Source organism: Aphelocoma coerulescens, chromosome 1 (genome assembly GCF_041296385.1).
Source record: "Aphelocoma coerulescens isolate FSJ_1873_10779 chromosome 1, UR_Acoe_1.0, whole genome shotgun sequence".
Taxonomy (NCBI): Eukaryota; Metazoa; Chordata; class Aves; order Passeriformes; family Corvidae; genus Aphelocoma; species Aphelocoma coerulescens.
Genome location: NC_091013.1, coordinates 95,118,948 through 95,139,570, shown reverse-complemented (window position 1 = coordinate 95,139,570; position 20,623 = coordinate 95,118,948). Strand labels below are relative to the sequence as shown.

At 45.4% G+C, this 20,623-nt stretch overlaps 1 protein-coding gene across 1 annotated transcript; it reads left to right on the top strand.

The window, feature by feature from the left end:
- Positions 1-1,311: 1,311 nt before the first annotated feature.
- On the top strand, positions 1,312-9,864 carry TENT5C (terminal nucleotidyltransferase 5C). Its single transcript, XM_069019215.1, has 2 exons — positions 1,312-1,343; positions 3,889-9,864. The coding sequence occupies exon 2, from the start codon at positions 3,915-3,917 to the stop codon at positions 5,088-5,090; it is 1,176 nt and encodes a 391-aa protein (XP_068875316.1). The 5' UTR covers positions 1,312-1,343; positions 3,889-3,914; the 3' UTR covers positions 5,091-9,864.
- The last annotated feature ends 10,759 nt before the right edge of the window (positions 9,865-20,623 follow it).

Sequence of the window (20,623 nt, the reverse complement as noted above, 5' to 3'; positions counted from 1 at the left end):
GCTCTGCTAGGATTATGTCAGCTGGCCTCTCCTAGGTTGTGTTGATTATCCCCCCCCACTTCTACTGAGTCCTGATTATTCTAACAAAAGGCAGATACCCCTGTATTTGATGAAACATTGTGTTCTCAGCAGAAAGTGTAACTGGTGCCCCCAGAACTCACAATCTCGCACCCTGCACTATAAACCACCAGCTGATTTTTATGACACTGCATCTCCACCTTGATTCCTGTCCAGTCATTCCATCATCCTTGTCCATGTACGCAGAGCCTCCCACAGCCCATTAGCCGCGGTTTCCAGTAGCACACTGTTTCAACACTGCTGTAACATCCTTGTGAGTCCATCCTAGTAGGTTCTGGATGAATGCCTGGTTCGGCTGTTTCCAATGGAGCACCACAGAGAACTCTTTGGCAGAGCTGGATGTCTGGGATCTCTGCTGACAGCTGCTTTGTCTGGGACAAGGTGCCTTCGGGAAAACCATGTTGTATTTCAGTCAGGCTCTTCATTGTAGCCCGTAGGATCACAGAATCACAAAACCAAGTAGATTGGAAAAGACCTCTGAGATCATCGAGTCCAAGCTATGACCAAACATTACCACGTCAACTAGATAATAGCACTGAGTGCCACATCCAGTCTTCCCTTAAACAACTCCAGGGATGGTGACTCCACCATTTTCCCGGGCAGCCCATTCCAATGTCTAATCTCCCTTTCAGTAGAGAATTTCTTCCTAATGTCCAATCTGAACCTGCCACAGTTTATGGCTCTGTCTGGTCCTGTCGCTTGTTGCTTGGGAGAAGAAACTGATCCCCACCTGGCTACACCCTCCTTTCAGGGAGTTGTAGAGAGCGATAAGGTCTTCCCTGAGCCTTCTTTTCTCCAGGCTAAACAAGCCCAAGTTCCTCAGCCGCTCATCATAGGACTTGTGCTCCAGATCCTTCCCCAGCTTCGTTGCTCTTCTTTGGAGTCGCTCCAGCCCCTCAATGTCATTCCTGAACTGAGGGGCCCTTGAAAAGTTAGTATTTCCATGGGAGCGGGAAGCGGCCGCTGGGCGCTGTATGTGGAGCTCGCGGGGCGAGCCCCCGAAGTGGCGGGCGAGGGTTCCAGGGCGCGGGCGGCCACCGCCGTCCCCTCCCCGGCCCGAGCGCCGCGGGGCTTCCCGGGCAGAGCGCCCGGCGGCCCGACCGGCGGCCAGAGCCGCCCCCGCTGCGGCGGGAGGGCCGGGCCGGGCCGGGCCGGGCCGGGCGGGGCGGGCCGGGGCGGAGCGGAGCGGCGATGAAGGGCCATAAAGGGCGGCGGCGGGCGGCAGCGGGGCTGGTGCGGTCGCTCGGGTGCGCGGCGCGGCTGAGGTGAGCGGCGGGGCCGGGCCGGGGCTCCTCGGCGGGGCGGGCGGGCTCGCCTGGGAGCAGGCGCTCGGCAGCGCTTTTTGTCATGGCTGTGGGTGCTCAAGGCGGCGTAACGCGGGTTCCCCGCTGCGGGGGGATGAGCGTCCCGCGAAGGGAGCCGGACCTCGTCCCCTCAGCGCCGCTGGGCTCTGCGGGGACAGGTGCACGGACTTTTTCGGGTGTTGTGTCAAATTATAGGTCTTGCAGGGGAAAGTTGCTGCTGCTGCAGGGTAACGCACCTGGTCGTGACCAAGGTGAACGTGTGTAGTCCTCGCTCTTTTTTGCCTCTGATTTGAGTGTTGTATGCAACATTCTTTACTCTCGATATTAAAGATAGCTAGTGTCCCCTGCCTCCGTAGTGGTTTTCTTCCCAAGGAGTGAGCATCTTCAGGTGTCAGATCTTGCGAAGGGAATGGCTGGCAGTGAAACAAGAGGGATGTGAGCTGTTAGCATCCCAAATACACTGGAGTCGCTAGGAGTCTGTTGTCACTAACATAAACTTTGCTGAGTAAGCAAACTCAAGTGATTTGGGGGTGGGAGGCTTTGGAGGTTGACAGCCTGAGAATTAAGCTCTCCATTGAACTGGAAATGAAATACTTCATCTTCCTCCCCCCAAGGGCAGCAATGTGCATTATTCTCCTAGGTGAGGATCACCAAGCAGAACCAAGTGTGTGGGGTGGGGTTGGAAGCACAGGTCCAAGTCCTTTCTGGTTACCGGGTGAGTGAGCTGCGTGTGTTGTCTGGGCTGTGGAGAGGGCTACAAATGGGAAGGAGGAGCGGGAACAGTTTCAGAGGTAGTAGCTGAAAGCACTTGCAGCTTAAGTTAGAAGTCACGAGAAAACTCTTGTGTTCTTTAGTGATCTGAAGGATTTAATGGAAATATAGTGAGTTTACAATGGAAGTACACTTTAATGTGCTTGAACTCCCTGAGAGCAACTGCTGGCAGGCTTGATGCTTTTGTGTTTATGCAGGGTTGGAGCATTAAGGATTGAGCTTGAGGAGCCCCTTGATTTGTCCTAGATTAATCATCTTGTAAATCACAGGGTTATTTCGTGCCTGCTGGTGCTGATGTGATCCACGGCAGCACAGTTTGTAATGCAGCAGCTTATGCTCAAGGACAGAAGCTACTTCCCCAGGAGCATTTTAACCTCAGTGTGTGCTTGCTCTAGGATTTGGCTCTCTTCAGCCGAAGAGGTGACAGGTCAAATGAGTTGCTCAAAAATGAAAAGCTGGAAAAGGGAAAGCCTGAGATGACAATAGCTGTTCTTTGAAACTTGCTTTAAAAATGTTCCATGTACTGTGCTGTGGCACATTAGGAAATGATAGGGTTTGGTTTTTCATTCTTGGTATGCAAGAGTTAATTTGCTTAAGTTTGACTAGTCTGACCTTGGCAGCTGCAGTCTTCAGGAGTACTTGGGGCAGAAGAAGGTGAGGCCTCAATTAGTCTGTAGCTGTCAGGAAGCACCTGGTTACACAGAAACCTGGAACACTTAAAAAAAGGAAAGGGTATTAATACCAGTTGGAGTTGCATGACTCTAGAACATCTGTAAGTATCTATATGCTACAAAAGACAAGTGACTTAAGGAGCCTTGTCACAGCTAATCAGATCATTCTCTTGTGCTTAAAATGTTCAGACAAAGCTGTGACCAAGTATGGTTAGTGAGATTCTTGGTGTTAAGAGTAACAGGAACTTGATATTCATCATCTGAATTTATCCCAGGTCTTACAAGCTTGTTTGCCCTTCACAAATGAGTAGAACTTGGGGCATGTATGAATAGTTCCAGAAAGGTAGTTTGCTTAGGCAGTGTCTCTGAAGAAGGGTAAAGTGTTGCTTACAAAGGTTGGAGTGCCCACTGAATGTTGTTACCTAATGTTGCAGCTGAAATTCTGTCCAGGATGCTGAAGAGCTGCAGCTTTTTGCAGGAGCAAGATGTACTTGGCCTTTATCCTGTGAGTGATAAATGCTGGATCGTTCAGAAAGGAAAGAGTCCTCTGAAAAGGAAGCAATCTTGTATCTCTGGCATAATTTAAGAGTTATCAGTGGACTGGATGTCTAAGCCCTGAAACTAACACCTGAGAGTCTTCTACTATTGTGTTAGTTGGAGACAGCAGTTTGAGCTTTATATGCATCACGAAACAACTTCAAAGACTAACTTTCAGAATGCTTTGCAGCTCATCTCGCTTCAGCTGGTGCTGCTGACAACTTTAGCCTTAGGTAAAGCTTGTGTTATCTTTGGTAATTTCCATTTGACACAAACTGCTTTCCTGAAGTAACTCTACCTCACCAAAAGTAAGAACAATGACAACTACATTTTTTTTGCCTGCACCAATAGAGAAGCTGTGTCTCATTTCAGGTGAAAGGATTGCTGGTAATCATTAATACATAGAATTACTTCTTTCTAGTTTTTCTGTGTGAATAGACAAAAAAACAGAGCCTAGGACTAGATCTAGGAAGCACAAACAGAAAGTCTGACTTGTCTTTTTCTTTTTATATTCTACCTATGTACAGTTTCTTTGGAGAAGAAAAGCCCTAAGATGGCAGGCAAAGGAAGTAGCAGAGCAGACTCCATGTCCTGCAGCGTGCTGAACTGGGAGCAGGTCAGCCGCCTGCACGACATTCTTACAGAGGTGGTTCCGATCCACGGGCGAGGGAACTTCCCGACACTGAAGATAACTCTGAAGGACATCGTTCACACGGTTCGGAGCCGGCTGAGCGAAGCAGGCATTGTGGTCCACGATGTCCGTCTGAATGGCTCTGCAGCTGGTCATGTCCTGGTCAAGGATAATGGGCTGGGGTGCAAAGACCTGGATCTCATTTTTCAAGTTTCTCTTCCAAGTGAGGCAGAATTTCAGTTGGTTCGAGATGTGGTCTTGCGATCCCTCTTGAATTTCTTGCCGGAAGGAGTAAGCAAGCTGAAAATCAGTCCTGTAACACTGAAGGAAGCCTACATCCAGAAGCTGGTCAAAGTGTACACGGAGACTGACCGCTGGAGCTTGATATCGCTTTCCAACAAGCATGGCAAAAACGTGGAGCTTAAGTTTGTAGACTGCATACGACGGCAGTTTGAGTTCAGTGTGGACTCGTTCCAAATCATACTGGACTCCCTGCTCTTTTACTATGACTACTCAGAAACCCCCATGTCAGAGCACTTCCATCCAACTGTGATTGGGGAGAGCATGTATGGAGACTTTGAAGCAGCTTTTGATCACCTTCAGAACAAGCTGATAGCTACCAAAAATCCTGAAGAGATCCGAGGTGGTGGGCTTCTGAAGTATAGTAACCTCTTAGTACGAGACTTCAGGCCCATGGATAAGGATGAGATCAAAACATTGGAGCGCTACATGTGCTCCCGATTCTTCATAGACTTCCCAGACATCCTGGATCAGCAGCGCAAGCTAGAGACCTACCTCCAGAACCACTTCTCCAAAGAAGAGAGGAGCAAGTACGACTACCTCATGATTCTGCGCAGGGTGGTGAACGAGAGCACCGTCTGCCTCATGGGACACGAGCGAAGGCAGACTCTCAATTTGATTTCTCTGCTAGCACTCAAGGTGCTGGCAGAACAGAATGTCATCCCTAATGCCACTAATGTAACCTGTTACTACCAGCCAGCACCTTATGTCAGTGATGCAAACTTCAGCAACTACTACCTTGCAAGTGGCCCTGTGCTGTATGGCCAGTCCTACCCCACTTGGTTGCCTTGCAACTGACCGCTTCCCTCGAGTGCTCCTGGGTGGAGGCTACTGAAAGCCAGGATGCTGAGTGTGTATATAGACGAGTAATAACCCTCAGTTGGACGTTCTCTAATGGAAACAGGACTGCATCAGACTGTCCATTTCCTGGTGTGCAGTGGGATTATGCAGCCAGGTGACCTGCTATGAACCTTTCAGTATATCTCTACAAATGCCAAAAAGCCTTATTACCTCTTCGTCGGGAGAAGAGAACCAGCAGCCAAAAGTTAAGAGAAGCAGTTAAGAAACTTTGTACTAGTTCTGGAAGTGGCTGTTAACATGTGATCTAAGTGGAGTATTCAGTAAACTGGGTTGGTTAATTGACTGTAAAATGCCTTAAGCAGAAGCTGCTCCTGGAGTAGCAGCAAAACTCTGCTTTCTATTCCCTAACCTCATTACTCTTCCTCAGTCCAAGTTCTGGCCACATTTCTATTGAACTAATTGTGCCAAGAGTGGGCTTGTGTTATGCTGGGGTAGCTTTTGCTTTGTGGCTGTGTAGAGCTGGTAACAGTATGGATACTGTCTGTCTTGTAGAGGATGTAAATGTTGTTTCCTGTAGTGCCTATGGATGTGTGGTCCTGCCTTGAGTTCAAGGTTAATTTCTTGGAAGTTGAAGGCAGTTTAGTAAGTCTATTCATAACACATAAACTGGTTAAATTTTTCTTGACTACAAAAACTTGGAAGGTGGCATTTCGAAAAACACACCAAAACACAATCTAAAACTTAGTAATGTGAAAAGTCCTTGAAATGAGGAATTGAAGCTTTAAATAGAATTGGAGCCACAGCTTGAATACTTAACTTGGAAAAATATTCTTGAGTCCAGCATTAAGCTAAAGCCTTTCTGACTATCTTTCAAAACAATTTTGGCACGGTTGGAAAGTAGCACAGCTCTTACTTTGGGGTTTGACCAAGTTTTCTTCCTCACAGGTACACAGCAAAACCAACAAAAGCCCTAAACAAAAATCTCAAGGCACTCTAAGTTGCCGGATTATGTGCACTCCTGACACAGTATGAATTCTAAAAGTGCCTCCTAAAATGAATTTCTTATTGTACAACTTCAGGCAGGTCCTGAAGGTTTGCATTTCAGTCACCGCTGAAGGGTTGAGCTTACTGGGTTATCACTGTTACCTGTCACTGTGTAAGATGGCATTTTGACTGGTTAGAGTAAAGTTCTTCATTTTTACTGCTCTTAACCCTCACTTGAAGAGGTCTACAAGCCCTAAGCAGAGCTGTCCACGTAAGCTGTATGTGTTGAAAGTCTGGGCCTGTGTTCAGAATAGCCTCTGGAAGAGTATGCACTCCTTTGGAGGTATAGGGGGCTGATCTTCCTGAAGGGTGTGTGCTGAACTTGCTGCTTTGAGACTCCTGGGCTTTATAAGGAAGGTTAAAAATTCCTCAGTTATTTATATAGTAGTATTATTAACTGGACAATTTTCACTGAATTACAATAGTAAGATACATATAGCAATCACCTTGAGTTTCTTTTGTTTAACCAGAGACATAGACTAAAAAGGCAAATCTTAGAGCTATTTATTATGTGCCAGTGCAATGTTCAAGAATGCTTGTTCACTGAATCTTTTTTATTACTTCTATTACTATTTATTACTGTTTCTGCAAGCTTGTAAGACCAAAGTGCCTGATCCAACAAATTATTAAAGCTTAGAAGTTAAAGCAGAAAACAGGTGGAACACCAATTTTTGGTTGCTGTTCAAGGTGGAAAACAACAGCAGTACAGCACTTAAATGACAGTAAAAATTGCCTGCTCCTCATAAAACCAAAAGCAAGTTTTTTCCACTTTCCATAACTACTTCATAAAGACTGTCTCAACAGAGAGTGAGGCTACTTCTCTGTTCAGATTTCTCCACTTAGCTTAGGAAGGTGGAGAGGGATGCAATCTACAAAGTGGACTGTATGTAGCCAAGCAGCCTTTAGCTTAATTTCCTGAACAGTTTTGATGGCAACTTCAGTAGCAAAAAGACAAATAATTTGGTGGATTATATTGTAGTTTTTTTTCATTAAAAGCTTCCTGATTAGTCAGCCAAAGTGGCTAAATTTGGAAGCAAACACAGCCTTTCTCATTAACTGTGACTTGGACTTGGTGTGGTTTACAGACAAGACATCTGTCATCCAAGACTTTGACTTCTGAAAAACTAACATGATGCCAGTGTTGTCATATGTGTTAAACTTAGTGCAAGCTTCCTGTTGGAATGCAATCCTAGGCAAGAATAACTCCTGCATGCAAAGCAATACTTGGCCTAGTATAGAGTGTCACTAGGAAGGAGACTGAAGAGTTTGTAATTGCTGTCATCTCTTGCATAGATGTTTTTGAAGCCAACCTGTGCTATAGCCATTGCAGAAGTAAACTGTTGCCTGGATGGGCTTAGCCTCTGGTATCTGTCATCTGTGATGTCATGGCTGATCTTTAGGAACTGTTTTTGTGCATCAGCTCATGTGGAAGAAGTGGTGAGATGCTTGGGAGGAGTCCTCACAAGCTGGAAACACGGGCTTGTTTTACGAGTCTTTAGTGCCTTGAGTGCTGAACATCAGGCCAGGTGCATCTCCTGGAAAGGGAAATGCTAGAGAAGAAAAAAAGGCTGAATTGGATTCCTGATGAGATGGAGCTATGGAGAAGTTAAGCTTTCTGCCATAAGAATCGTGCTTTTGCTAATGTAACTTGATGCTGAGGCCTCTAAGGAAGCTCCACACTGAATAGCTGCTCTCTGAACAGCTGAGTGCCCAGGTTTGAGCTTTGCAGGACTCTGTGTTCCCTGTCTGCTTGTTAAGATGCTCTGGCACCTGGGAAATACTGATGCTTTGTAGCCTGGTGGTTAGGTACTAAACTGTCTAATGGTTAAATTGAATCCTGAAGCTGCACAGCACCTGCTGCATTGGGCCTGGAGTACCAGGGATTGCTGGGGCACTGCTTGTCCCATTGCCTGCAAAATAATCCATGCTGGGCAGGTAAAGCAGGTGTGCTTGGTAGCTTTTCATCCCTGTGCTGCAAGCAGCCTACCCCTTTCTGTTCTGGGTTGTTCTGGCAGCTTGATGGTGCAAGTGGCAGTGGCTTAATTTGCTGTGTGTTAGCCGGTTTGGGTTCAGGTTTGTGGTGGCCCCTATAGCAAGGAGTAATTTGAGAATGAGCACTAGGTAAAAGTGGTGACCCTAGGCTGAGTTTAGGATGCCTGCTTGATTCAGTCACCCATCGGCATTAATAATGCCTCTGCAAACCTGTTCTAACCTCTGTTGCCCCCTTGTGTGTCATGTGGAGGTTAGAGAGAGACTACTGTACTTCAGACTGTTACCTGATACCTTCCCTCTGGGCAGTGGCATTGAAACAAAGCTGCAGGAACACTCAGTGAGTGCACCATTCCTCAGGATCAAGCTTTTACTAACTAGGCTGTGGTATAAAATAGCTGCTTTCTTTGTGTAGTAGCATGTAAACACTGCTGGACAAAGCCAGTCAGGTTAAGCACCTGTTGACATGTTACATTTATTGCCACATTCCCCTTGACTTGTAGTTTATTGTTGTTACTTCCTCATTGTAAGAGAGACCTTTTTATTTGATAGAGATGCTATCAAGGAGACCTGGTAGAAGACTGTGTTTTAGGCACTTTGGTAAAATCCCTGTGCTGATCCATGGTCACTGTGACAAGTTGTAAGCTAAGGCATATTTTGTGCTTCCTCTGCTCGAGATTTAATCATTGCTGTGTTTGTCCTCAGTTCAGTCAGTCAATCACTAAGCTGGGGGTTTAAGACTACTGCTTGCTTCTGAGTAACCATTTTTCAAAGATCCTCATGTTTTTACTTTAATCATCTCCTCTTCAAAGCAGTAGGTAGTATTTAAATCTAGTCCAAATAGCTGAAGCTTTTTATTGAAACTTAAAGATACATATTTTGGACTTGAGTTCTGGGGTTAAGCATTTGGCATGTGCCAAGGCTTTGTGGGTTCCTGATTCCTGGAATAACCACTGATGTTGGTAGTGATCTTTGCTTGTCACTATATGAGCAGTCAGGAAAAGGCCTCTTAGAAGAGAACCTGGACAAATTGCCTTAACTATAAGCTGTCAGTGTACTGATGGTACTTGTTTCCTATTCCTCTCACTCAGCTCAGTCAGGATTCTGTAATTGTTAGGCACAGGAATAAGCAGTAAGTTGACCACAGCTATTGGCAGCTTGGTCTAATTTGGGCATTGGGAGAGCCAAATGAATAGTGAAATTTCTAGCCCTCACATCTAAGTCTTACTCAATTGTTTCTTGAAAACTGTTGGGTGTATTTCATAAATGTTCTTTAATTTCAGTGAAGCTAGATATAGAGTGGAATGTTGGTCTATAGCAGAAACTTTGGGAGCAATGGTTGGAGCACTCTGGATTTTCTCACTTAAGTGTCTGGACTGGGCTTTTCTCTCTGAATAAAATTGCACTTTCTGTTGAAATGTAGAAGGCCTTTTTCCCTATGTTTATACTATTATTTGTTACTGTTAAACTAAGTCAGCTCTTGGCAAATCTGTCTCTCATCTCTTTGGAAAAAGTGAGTTGTTCTTTTTTTCTTTCTGCCCCCCCTGCCCCCATCCCTCTTTGGCTGGCAAAACAAGGTACTAGAAATATTTGCATTTGTGATGAGCCCAAATGTGAGATTGGTCACAGTAACTTTGTCTACTGTTCTGCACTGTGGTGTTCACTTGTCATCCTTGGAAATTGGGGTTTGGACCTTAATGATGCTGAAATCTTGTGCAAATAAACTTATGCTAAACAACCCTTGCCTTAAGCAATTTTTGTGTCTAAATAATGCTGAAAAAGTATCTGTAGAGCTTTTTGACCAATGTGTGTGCAGGTGCACTTGTGAGGTGAGTAATAGTGTGGGGTATGCAGTAATGCTTGCTTTAGGTGTTATTCAAGGTACATTTTTTATATCTGCCTCAACTTATTGAAGATTAGTCAGTTAAGTGAGGCATGATTAATCTTTCACTTACATTGTAGAGACAGTTTCTAGAGAACCATTTTTTCCCCTCTCTGACCATCATCTGGTCTCAACTTTAAGACACGGTGAAACCGTGACCTAGGCCTGCTAGGTAGGGTGTGGTCTGAACTAGAGCCTACCAGTCTGTTCTATGATGCATTTCATTTTATATGCTACTGCAGACTTCAACTCATGAGCCAAGGGGGCAAGAAACAAAGTCAGCAATTGTTCTTCAGGTTATTTACAGGTTGAAAGTCTTTGCTTTCACACTGTCCTAAAAGCTGATGCTACTATTAACCAATGGTCAGTGGGAGTTGAGCAGGTCAAAGCTAAGTAAAAACTAGGGTTGTGTGGCAGTCTACTTGCTGCTCCTGCTCTAGGATAAAGAATAAATGTTCTTAAGAAGTGTGCTTGCTTCTAATCCCCTCCAGAGCTCAAACTCTAGCCTCAGTTAGGTATTGCTGGAGAAATTCCAGTCTCCAGGACCCTGTAAAACCTGCAGTGGAAATGTCTGTGGAATTTAGAGGCGGTGTGATCCCATGGAAGTAATCATGAACCTTGTGTAGTCCCTTTTCCAGATCTAATTGCTTTCCTATGAACTTAAAGAGAGAACTGATAATGCAGCTGGGCAACACAAACCATCTGCTTGTCACCTGAAACTCTTACCTTAACTCCTGTTTATCACACCATGAAAGCTTTGGAGTTATTTTGGGTACCACCCTTATGTTTCTAGAACACCAAGCTCAGCTTTGCAGGGTCAGATACTGAAACAACAAAATAGCTGTGCTTGGGCAAGTGGTGCTAGAGTACTCTATAAGTTCCATATGGAGCTTATATAATAGCAAACATTCAGAGGAACTAAAGAAAGATGGTTTTGCTCTATTGCAGTTGTGCTGTTAGTGAAAATAACTATCCTGTTCTGTTGTAAGTGCTAGAACTCTGCCTTCTCTGTGCTGTGCAAGGTGAGCTCAGTCTTGTCATGGGCTGTGAGGCATGAGACACATGGTATTCACTATTGTTGCCATTATTCTGCCAGGTGTACTTATGCTCTCCTTCCTGCTGTGATGGAATACTTAATACTTTTGAAATCAGAATATTCAAAGTGCCCTTATGGAGACAGTAGTTGGTCCTATGAGAGAAAAAAAAATCTGTGCATTCCTGCTAATTTAATATTGCTTATTACATATTAGCATATTTAGTTCATCAGTACATTAAATACCTGCAGTTGCTATTTTCAGCAACAAAATAGCCTTTTTATTTAAGCAGCACATACCACTTGAATATAGGTATAAAACTTAGCAGTCATGTTTTGCTGCAGTAGCAGTACTGTGATCTGTTCTGCTTCATCTCAATGAGTTCCACATCCTATAGGCAAGACTGCCCAGCCAAGGGAGTACTTAGCCTGCCAAACCTTACTGATTTTCCTCCTAGGAAGGAATTGAGTCATCATGCTGGAAAAAGTGAGTCTTGACAAAACCTGTGTGCAAAGCAGCTGCTAGAGCCTAAGCTGGTAGTTTTTGTGTATGTTAAGGAAACCTACACATTAGTAGTGTTATCCCATTGACCCTTGGCTAAGTGGTTTAATAAACCAGCAGGAACGAGTTGCCTAGACCGTACTGCAAAATGCTGTGCTGTTTTTGTCACTGGTAAGTAGATCAGGGTACAATCCATTCCACCCCACTGCTTGGAGAATGGAGTAGTGCTGGGAGAAGTCTGGCTGAGATGGAGGACTGGCTAGTCTAGTCTGTGTCAATAACCTTTTGTCACTGTGAAACCTCTGTGGAAACTCCTGCACTCTTCAGGAAACTCCCAGGGCGTGATTGCACCTCAAGCAAAGGGAAAATTGCCCCCTCCCCTCCCCCCCGCAAGACAATGGTTGAAGTGTGAGAATTCTAATTTAGTCACTGTCCCCATGCAGCAAGGCAAATCTGAGTGTGCCAGATATGTGGAATGTGAATTCCACCCACAGACCAGTCCCTTTGTGGGTGTCCTTCTTGCTTCAGAATTGACTGTCCACCTGCAACAATTCCCTTCTCCACCCCCTCTATATTGCTTATCTGAAAAACTTACTCTGAAAGCTGTATCTGAGCGTTCCTCCCCAAAAGTTAGTGCCCTAAGCTTGCCCTAAAGATAGTGGCAATTCTTCATGTACTGGGAGAACCTGTTCTAATATTTGATTGTGGTCATTACTGAGAATTTCAAGTGCATTTTCACACTGGGCTTTGAACTTCAGCTTGTGCATTGCTGCATCCTTATCAACAAGGCTGAGAAGTCCCAGATGGTCTCCTGCTACCCACTAATCCATTCAGTTCTTGGATGAACTGCAGAAAATGGGCACTTCAAGCTTTATCTTGTATACATTCAATTCAGAAGCTGGAAACATTTTCTTCTGGAGCTTTGTGCTTCCTGCTTCTCGTGCCCCAGCACCAGCTGTTAGCCCAGTGCTCTACGTACCCCCCCCCAAAAATGGTGCTAAGATTGCTTCTCAACCTCTTGGTGTTTGTGTCCACAAACTCTGCCTGCCGTTTTTACCATGGCATTGTGGCATGCCAAGTGCTTGCGCAGACTCAGTTATCCATGGTGATTTCAAATTCCATCTGCTGCTTTCTGAGGCAGCCTCTCCCATCTGCTAGCAACAACATCTGTGCTCCTGGTTTCCAGATGTGGTATTTTGCACTTGGGGGTATTAGAAAAACCTTTTGTCTGAATTCTGTGGGCAAATAGTCACAAAGTGGATGGACAGAGTAACTCATCTTCATTGTTTATTGCCATGCTGTCTTCAGTGTTGCATAGTGCTCACAGTTTTGCATTGTTCTTGCATACTGAAGGGTACATGACGTGGTTATGGGCACTTTGAAACCTGCAGGTGGTTTAAAACCAATGCCAGCATGAAGTCCACAAAGGTACTGGACCCAGGTTATTTTGGGAGTTTCTATTTGTTCTGCAAATACAGAGTAGAGACAGCAAAGAAAGCTTATATTCTGTCAGTGCTTAGCAGCAACTCCTCAGTCCTTTCCTCTGCACCCCCACATCTAAAAGCCCTGCAGTTGCAAGCATCCCTGGGGCTTACTACCTAGTTACTGATTTTACTTACTGTTAACAAGGAATAGATGAGTAGTCAAAAGGTCTTTGGTTTGGCACAACTGAAGTGAAGAGCTCCATGCTTGTGCTCTTGCCATCTCATCTGTTACTCATCACAATCATTTGCCTGTCTCACTTCTTGTGTGGGGCTCCCCAAATTTTCCATAGCCCTGTCTAATTGCCAGAACTGATGTAAATCTCTAGACCCCCATGAGTTCCCTTCCACATTCTTCTCCTGGGCAACTTTCCTTAAGGCTGGGACAAAGTTAGTTATTCTGAGGATGAAAGCCTGCCATAGATCCCACTGTCCAAATTCCCTGTGACACCAGTGGGAGCTTGTCCAGTGCTGTGAGGGATTTGCTAACAGCCTGGCAGATCTGAGTGACATGGGCTCCTGTGTTTCAGCTGTCCTCCTGCCCAGCTGTATTGGACTGTGTTTCCCCAGCCCTGCTTGATAAGTGGAAGCAACATGTGCAGATGGAGCACAGCCTCAGGCAGCAAATTCATGGAGTTACTCCAGAGAAATGCTGCTCACAGGAAAAAATACCCCCAGTGTCTGTTTTGGAGCAGAGGAAAATTTGAATGTGGAGTAATATTCCAGCTAAAGATGTGCATGCCTCAAATTGATGGTTAGCCTCCTTCCTTGCAGTATTTCTCTGGTAGAGGGAGGATTCCTATTTAATACCATTTCCCAGACCAAAACATAGGCCCTGGAGAGAGGAAGAAGCATGTTTTGGTAACAGAGGGACTTGCTGGCAGGGCCAGGAGTGGATATTTTGGAAGCCCTGCCTATTGATGTGGTGGGAAGGGAAAGCGAGTCTGGATGGTACTGGGACACTTCAGAAATCAAATAGAAGTATGCAGGTTTTTTAAAAAACCACACAGATGAACCAGGGAACTGACAGAGAGGTGTTCCATCTTCTTACAAGCAGGTCTGACTTCAAACTGCAGCAGCATGCTGGCAGAACTTGCACTGGGGCTGTGCTTTGCCCATGTTTAGGATGTTCTACAAGTATAATTTGTAACTTCTTGCAGTACTCAGTTGCAATATAAACCTTGGTAAAGGTGCTCTTCTGTTCCTGTGTGCTACACGTGGCTCTCCTCAGCACTTCATGGTGTGAACTGTGGCCTTCAGAATGCTCAGCCAGAATTTGTTGACTGGTTAGAAATAAAAGGTTTCTGTATGGGTACAATTGCAACTGCAGTTACGAGTTTCAGTTGACCAGGACTTGAATTTTTGTTTTAATTGAAGTACCAGAACATTAAGTTAAAAAAAAAAAAAAAGGGAAATTTCTTTTGTGAATAGGAGTGCATTTACTAGCAATGTGATACTTGACAAAAGTGCCTTGCTGTGAAACTGCTTGTGAAGTTATGACTTTTAATTCCAGAGCAGCAGCTTTTACTTTGAAGGTGCTTGCTGCCTGATTACTGGTTTTACTTACTGCTAATAAAGAATAGATGAATAGTGAAAGGGTCTCTAGTTCACCTCAGGGATCATTTGACTGATTTGCAGTATTATAATACTAGATCACCATCAGAGAGTTTATGACACTACTGCCAAAAGGTCCAAACCCCAGACCTCATGGAAAAGTACTGTTACAATGAACTATACTGGTCTATACTTGAATAAGAGAAAAACTACAGAAAAACCAATTTAAACCTGTTGTTTGGTTGGTTGGTTTTTCATGACTGTTCTTCAGGCTGTTGCAGGCATGCCTGATAGATTGCAAGCCATGTTTAATTTGTGAGAGGGACCATCTCAGAGGAGGAGGTTCATTTCTATATATATTGCATTGTAATATATCACAAATAGGCTGCAGTGTAATAGCACAGGCTCGTGACACCACCTGAAAGAGTCTGACAGCCTCAGTGGCTGAATTTTATATCCATTGACATGCCACTACTTTTAAAAATTGTACCAGAGGAATGAGAAACTACAGAAAGGTGTTTAAGGTTCATGTGGTCAGAGCTGTCTGAAAGGTGGTGGTGCCCACACTGCATCTTGAGGAGAGGATTTCTGTGCATGGGTCATTTTAGAGAGGGCCTGGGGTGCTACTGAGCAGCAGCACAGGGCCCTTCAATCCCCTGCCACTCTCACTCCATAAGGATGTGAAGTAAGTGTCAATTAAACATTACCTCCAAATGATGTGAGTGAAGTGGCAAGTTAAACCTTGCCTCCAAATTTAATCGGGCTCCATAGCAACCTAACATACTTTTTAAATTTTTCCAGTGGTTTAATTTCCTTTTTATTTCCGTAGCAATGGATTCTTGAGAATCCAGACATGCCAGAGTGCTGGCAGATTACCTAGACTTTAACCAAATCTTCATTCTCACAGTATTGAGTGAGCAGAGAACACAAGCACTGAGTAAACAAGGTGTAACTGCTCTATAAATGTTGTAAACAAATATGTAAAGAGCGGGGTTTTAATGTATAGAGGACCCTTATTACTTATTTTATTTTTTATTATATACTTATATTTTTAAAGAGCTAAAATTTTACTTTACTATATAGTTGCCATATTCATTTTTTCTTCAGGTAGGTGCTGGTTGTAGCCTGGCTCCCAGGTAGCACCTGGAGATTCCTGTCATAGGTGATAAGGACAGCAAAATGTAGGTAAGACTGTTATTCAGGCTAATGTTTTACTTCCTATGTTCCAAAGTGAAGATAATTTAAAAAAAAAAAATCTTGTGAAATATTGCACAGACTCACGACAATATTTTTCTTTCACAAAAGGGTATTTATATAAATTCCTTTCTTTAAAAAGATGCATTGAAGCAAGCCTAGGGGTTTATTTTGGCTGAGGGTTCCTGACATACAGCCACATAAAATAAGCTGCTTATGGCATTTCACAGAGTGTTGTGTCCTGTGCCGGGGGTTACTGTGAGTTGAGGCAGCCCCCGGTGTCGGTGCCTGGCTGCAAAACCTGTCTGGGGCTCTTCTGCTCGTTGGCACTTTGGTTTGGGTTATCTGGGACCCTAACTCAGCTTCTGGTTAACCTTTACAGCCTTGTTTCTTATCCCAAATGGCTAGAAATATGACAAAAATACCAGGAATTTCTTCCAAGCTCAGTGGAGACATTTCACCCTTTCTGGTGGCTCTGTGATAACAACGTGGGTCCATTCTTGCAGGCTGCTCAAGTCGTCTCTGCTCTGTCAGGCTGGGTGTTAGCAACTCTTCAGCCGAAGGTCTGCAGGGGTCAGGGTGGAGACGTCTCCTGCAGGGATAAGAAGTATTTGCGTTTTCGGTCTTCCACTCTCACGTGAAGCTGGGTGACCCGCTTGTCCTAGCTTTTGTTTTTTCCGTGTCTCTGCACGTGGCAGGAGGTCCTGCTGCCAGGCAGGAGCAGAGGTTCGGGGGAAAAGTCTGACTCAGAGGCCAGAGCTTTATCGCAGAACAATTCACATCTTTCAAGCACATTCAGTCCATACTCTTAACCATTTTTCTCCAATTATCTTTGGTTGGGTAAATTTATTATCAGCTCCATGAACTTCAAGGATTCTGTCATTTCCAAATGAAATTGACTCCAAACCATTTAGGAGCCAGAATTAGAAAACCAGTCAGCCTTGAGACTGTGCTGGTGACCATACACCTGAGACTGGTTCAGCCAGGAGGCATCCAGGGGTCTGGAAGCTGGCTTTGGACTATCCACATTGAGAACTTTTAGGATATGAAACAGAGTGCTCCTGCTCATAGTTTGGTATATTATGATATGTCTCTAAAAGCCTAATATCACAACAGGAAGAAATTTTGAGGAAGACTGATAGGAAAAAAGCTTAGTGGAGAAAAAGCACATTTTCAAATAGCAAAAATTCTTTAGGAGGAATATGTTAGACTGACAAAGAGCTGTGTATACAAGAGAGATGATAGCTTCAGCTAAAAGCCACTGTAATGAGCTCACCCTAAATAAATATTTCTGACTAGGAAAGCTTCTATTTTCAATTTCTCACTTTAGAGAGACATGGGCTCTACAGGCAAGAGGTAGAAAGGAGGCAGGCATTTAGAAGCCCATTTTAAGGCTTAGATAAGTCATTCTCCTTTGATTTTGTCTCTGATTAATTGTCTCAATGAATGAGCAATGACTCATTCCACTTGTGCGTGTCTGCTGTGTTCTTTGGGTGAATCCCTGAGTCATTCTCTATTGCTGCCTGCCACCTCTCATACACAGCACCCACCTGTTCAGCAGCTGCGTGTGCCCCTCTGGGCCAGTGACGTGTGCCACCCCTGCCATGAGCCTCATCGTAAGAATTGTATTAATTTCAGGGCAGAGAGAGGCCTGAAGGGACTCAAATTGTAAATGTCTGTAAGGAGGGCAGCTTGTTAAAAGCTGTAAGGGAGATTAACTATGTATTCTTGTGGAAGTGTGTTTTCTGAAACTCTTAACCTCTGCTCTTCCCCCACTTTGCTCTTCAGGCTGCTGCAAAGCTCAGCAAGGCACTCCAGGGAAGTTTTTCATATTCAATTCACATTCTGAAGTGAATTCCTACTATGGCTGGGGAATTTGCTTCAGAATATGGATTGAGTATGTCAGGAAGTACATCAGGGGACTGGGCTGTAACAATTTTTTAGTTTAGGATTGGAGGATGATGATACCTCTGAGCTGGTAGGGGGTGGAGAAAGACATGCATCACATTCATTTTCCAACGTTAAATTCCAATATAGATTTTTATTTTTATTTTTTTTTCCCCTTCTTGTTGGCTGGTTGGTTTTCCCCTGTCAGCCAGCTTCGCCCGAGCAGCAGAGACATCCCTGTATCCCGGGGGTGCCCCGCGGAGCGGCGCGGAGCGCTCAGGACCGCGGACAGCGCCCGGACCCGCCCGGCGCTCGGCGGGGACAGCCCGTCAGCCCCGGGACACCGGCCGGGCCCGCGGGGGCTGCCGTGGTCACACGGCCGGGCTGGGAGGTGTGCGCGCGTGTGTGGGACGTTTGGGTGTTGCACACATCCTTTAATTAAGAGAGCTAATTAACTCTTTTAAGAGCTCTCTCATTTGATGGGGAAATCTCAAAAACATGAGGCAGAGACGCTGCGGGGGTGGTTAACCAGCAAGGAGATCGGAAGGGATGTTCCATGTGATCCCGGCCTGAATGGGAGGCTCTAGAGGGAGAGCCTGTTTTCCAGGAGCTATTCCCACCAGTCATTCTGAAGACAGCCTCTTTCTTCAGCTCCAGATGAAGCCTCATGTCTGACCTTCTCAGGGTTTTTCTTGTACCTGTCACCTGTACAAATACTGTACTGTACTGTACAATACCTGTACAAAAACTACTCAGTGATCCTTGTGGCTTCCTAACAATTCAGGGTATTCTGTGATGCTCACAGCTATGGCACATGTGTAGCAGTTCCATAGCCACAAAAGCTTAATTCCATTTCATGCAATCCTTTCACTCTAAGAGTCTCATAAGGACCAATTAGTTTGCCTTTCAGCACGAGAGGAGAAAAATATTTTAACCCCAATTTTATTTGACAGAGACCTGAAAAGAGAAGGAAAGAGGAGAAAATGGAAATAGTCAAGCAGGCAAGTCCCTCTTTTTGGGTCTTGCTATTCTGTGTCCATTCAAGCTCACCTCTATATTTCTTGTGAAGCAGTTTTTCTGGCAGCATGGGCTCTCAAGGATTTCATTGCTTCTTCCTCAAGAAGCACAGACAAGCAGTCTCCAGGCAAATCCTCTTTAGCAGACAGCTGCACAGAAGGGATAACTCAGGTCTAGGACTATAATAGAACAAATATGAGAAAAAGAGCTTTCCCACCTCAGCTCCCACCTTACATCCAGTGGATGCTGATCAAAACCCATGAGGGATTTGTTTCCAGCCAGCTGAGACCCCTCAAAAGGCAGTGCTTACCCGGATGTTGGTTTTGAACAGTAGGTTCCCCCTCCTTCTGTGTTCAGTGTGAGCTTCCTGCCCTGTTTCAGGCTATTTGCTCCCTGGGGCCTGAGACCACATTATGAGTCTTGCAGCACTCTTTGGGCAGTGTTTTAACATGTAACTTCTAATCCCCTTGACATATGGTAGAATAAAAATGGGTAGGCCATGCTGTGTGGGTTCCTGTGCAGATGTTTGCACGGAAGAGTGCCATACCAGTGTGTGAAAGAAAGTATCAGGAGAATGTATAACTAAGGATAGAGAGGTCATGACTGGATCAGCCTGACCAGGGAAATGCCAGTGGAAGAAACAAATACACAGATAACTTTTCTTGGTCTGTCTGTGAAAGCTCTGACTGGGGTATGTGCTCTTCTGTGTTGGTGCCCCCAGTCAAAGAGGACTCAGCTGCCTCCTTCCAGTATAGCCCCTCTGGCTGGGGAGAAGAAGGGTGAGGGGTTTTGGGGGTTGGCTTGAAAGCCTGAGTTGTTTTGAGTGGTCTTTGACTCCTAGGAGAATGAAAGGTCCCTTCAATAGTAGAAAAACAGATGGAGAGGAAAAGCTGCCATGGGATGGGATTGAAGGAAAGAGGGGTCATACTATGGAGCAGCATGACCCAGGCTGGCAGGTCTCCTAGCATGGATGAATCATTATTATCATCCTCAAGAATAAAAAGGTGCTGTTGATGGTGGACAACTGGGAGATCAGGAACCCACCCACCCAGGATGGCCTGGGGCTTAGTGGCCATCCTTTATTCTCCCTCCTCTCCCACAGACCCCAGCCCTCACAGCCTCTGCTTGCTCCCCCCTCCACTTGCCCCCTGCTAGCCTCCCTGCCACACTCCTCTGCAGGGACTGCTGTGCAGCTGCATTGGTTTCATCCCCATCCTCTCCCTATTTAAATGCAGACCCCTATGTCTGTGGCAGCTGTCCTGGCTTTTCCAGAGGGTGCTCTGCCCTGCAGGACAAGGGCCAGTACCCACCATCTCTGGGCACCTCTTGCCATGGGGGGGTCAAATTGCAGGCCTGAGCCCAGCCTGGCCTTCCAGCAGCTCCTCTCTGGTTTCCCATGTGTGCTGGGATGCTGCTGGTGCAGAAGGCCTGGGGACAGCATTTCCATCCTCCCCAGGAGCCTGTGTCCCTGTGGTGAAGGGGGGGGGTAAGCCCAGCCAGCTGTGAGTGCTCCCTGGCAGCCAGAGGGTGGCACATTGTGTACACAAGAGTGTGTGAACTCAGTCAAACTTCACAAACAAGGATAAGAACAGAGCTAGGATGTAATCAGTGCTCAAATATAGCAACTCAAGGTTTCCTGAGAGTGAGACAAGCGAAACAGCGAGGCAGAACAGGTGTCACAGTCCCTGTGGCTTTCGCTTCCCCTTACCTTGGCTTCTCAGCAGTGAAGCTGGTTCTGGCCACAGGGCCAAATTTAGACTTCAGACAGCAAAACAGCCTGTCACAGGCAGCACTGTTGCTGTGCAGGACAGGAGTCTTACTGTGCTATGTCCAGTGCCAAGCAAGTCCCTCAGCTCTGGCAGAGCGCCCACCTCATCCCCATCTCCGTTGCTGCCTCTGCTGCTGCTACAAAAACAGCTAAGCATGATCCCAGCTGGCTCAAGAACC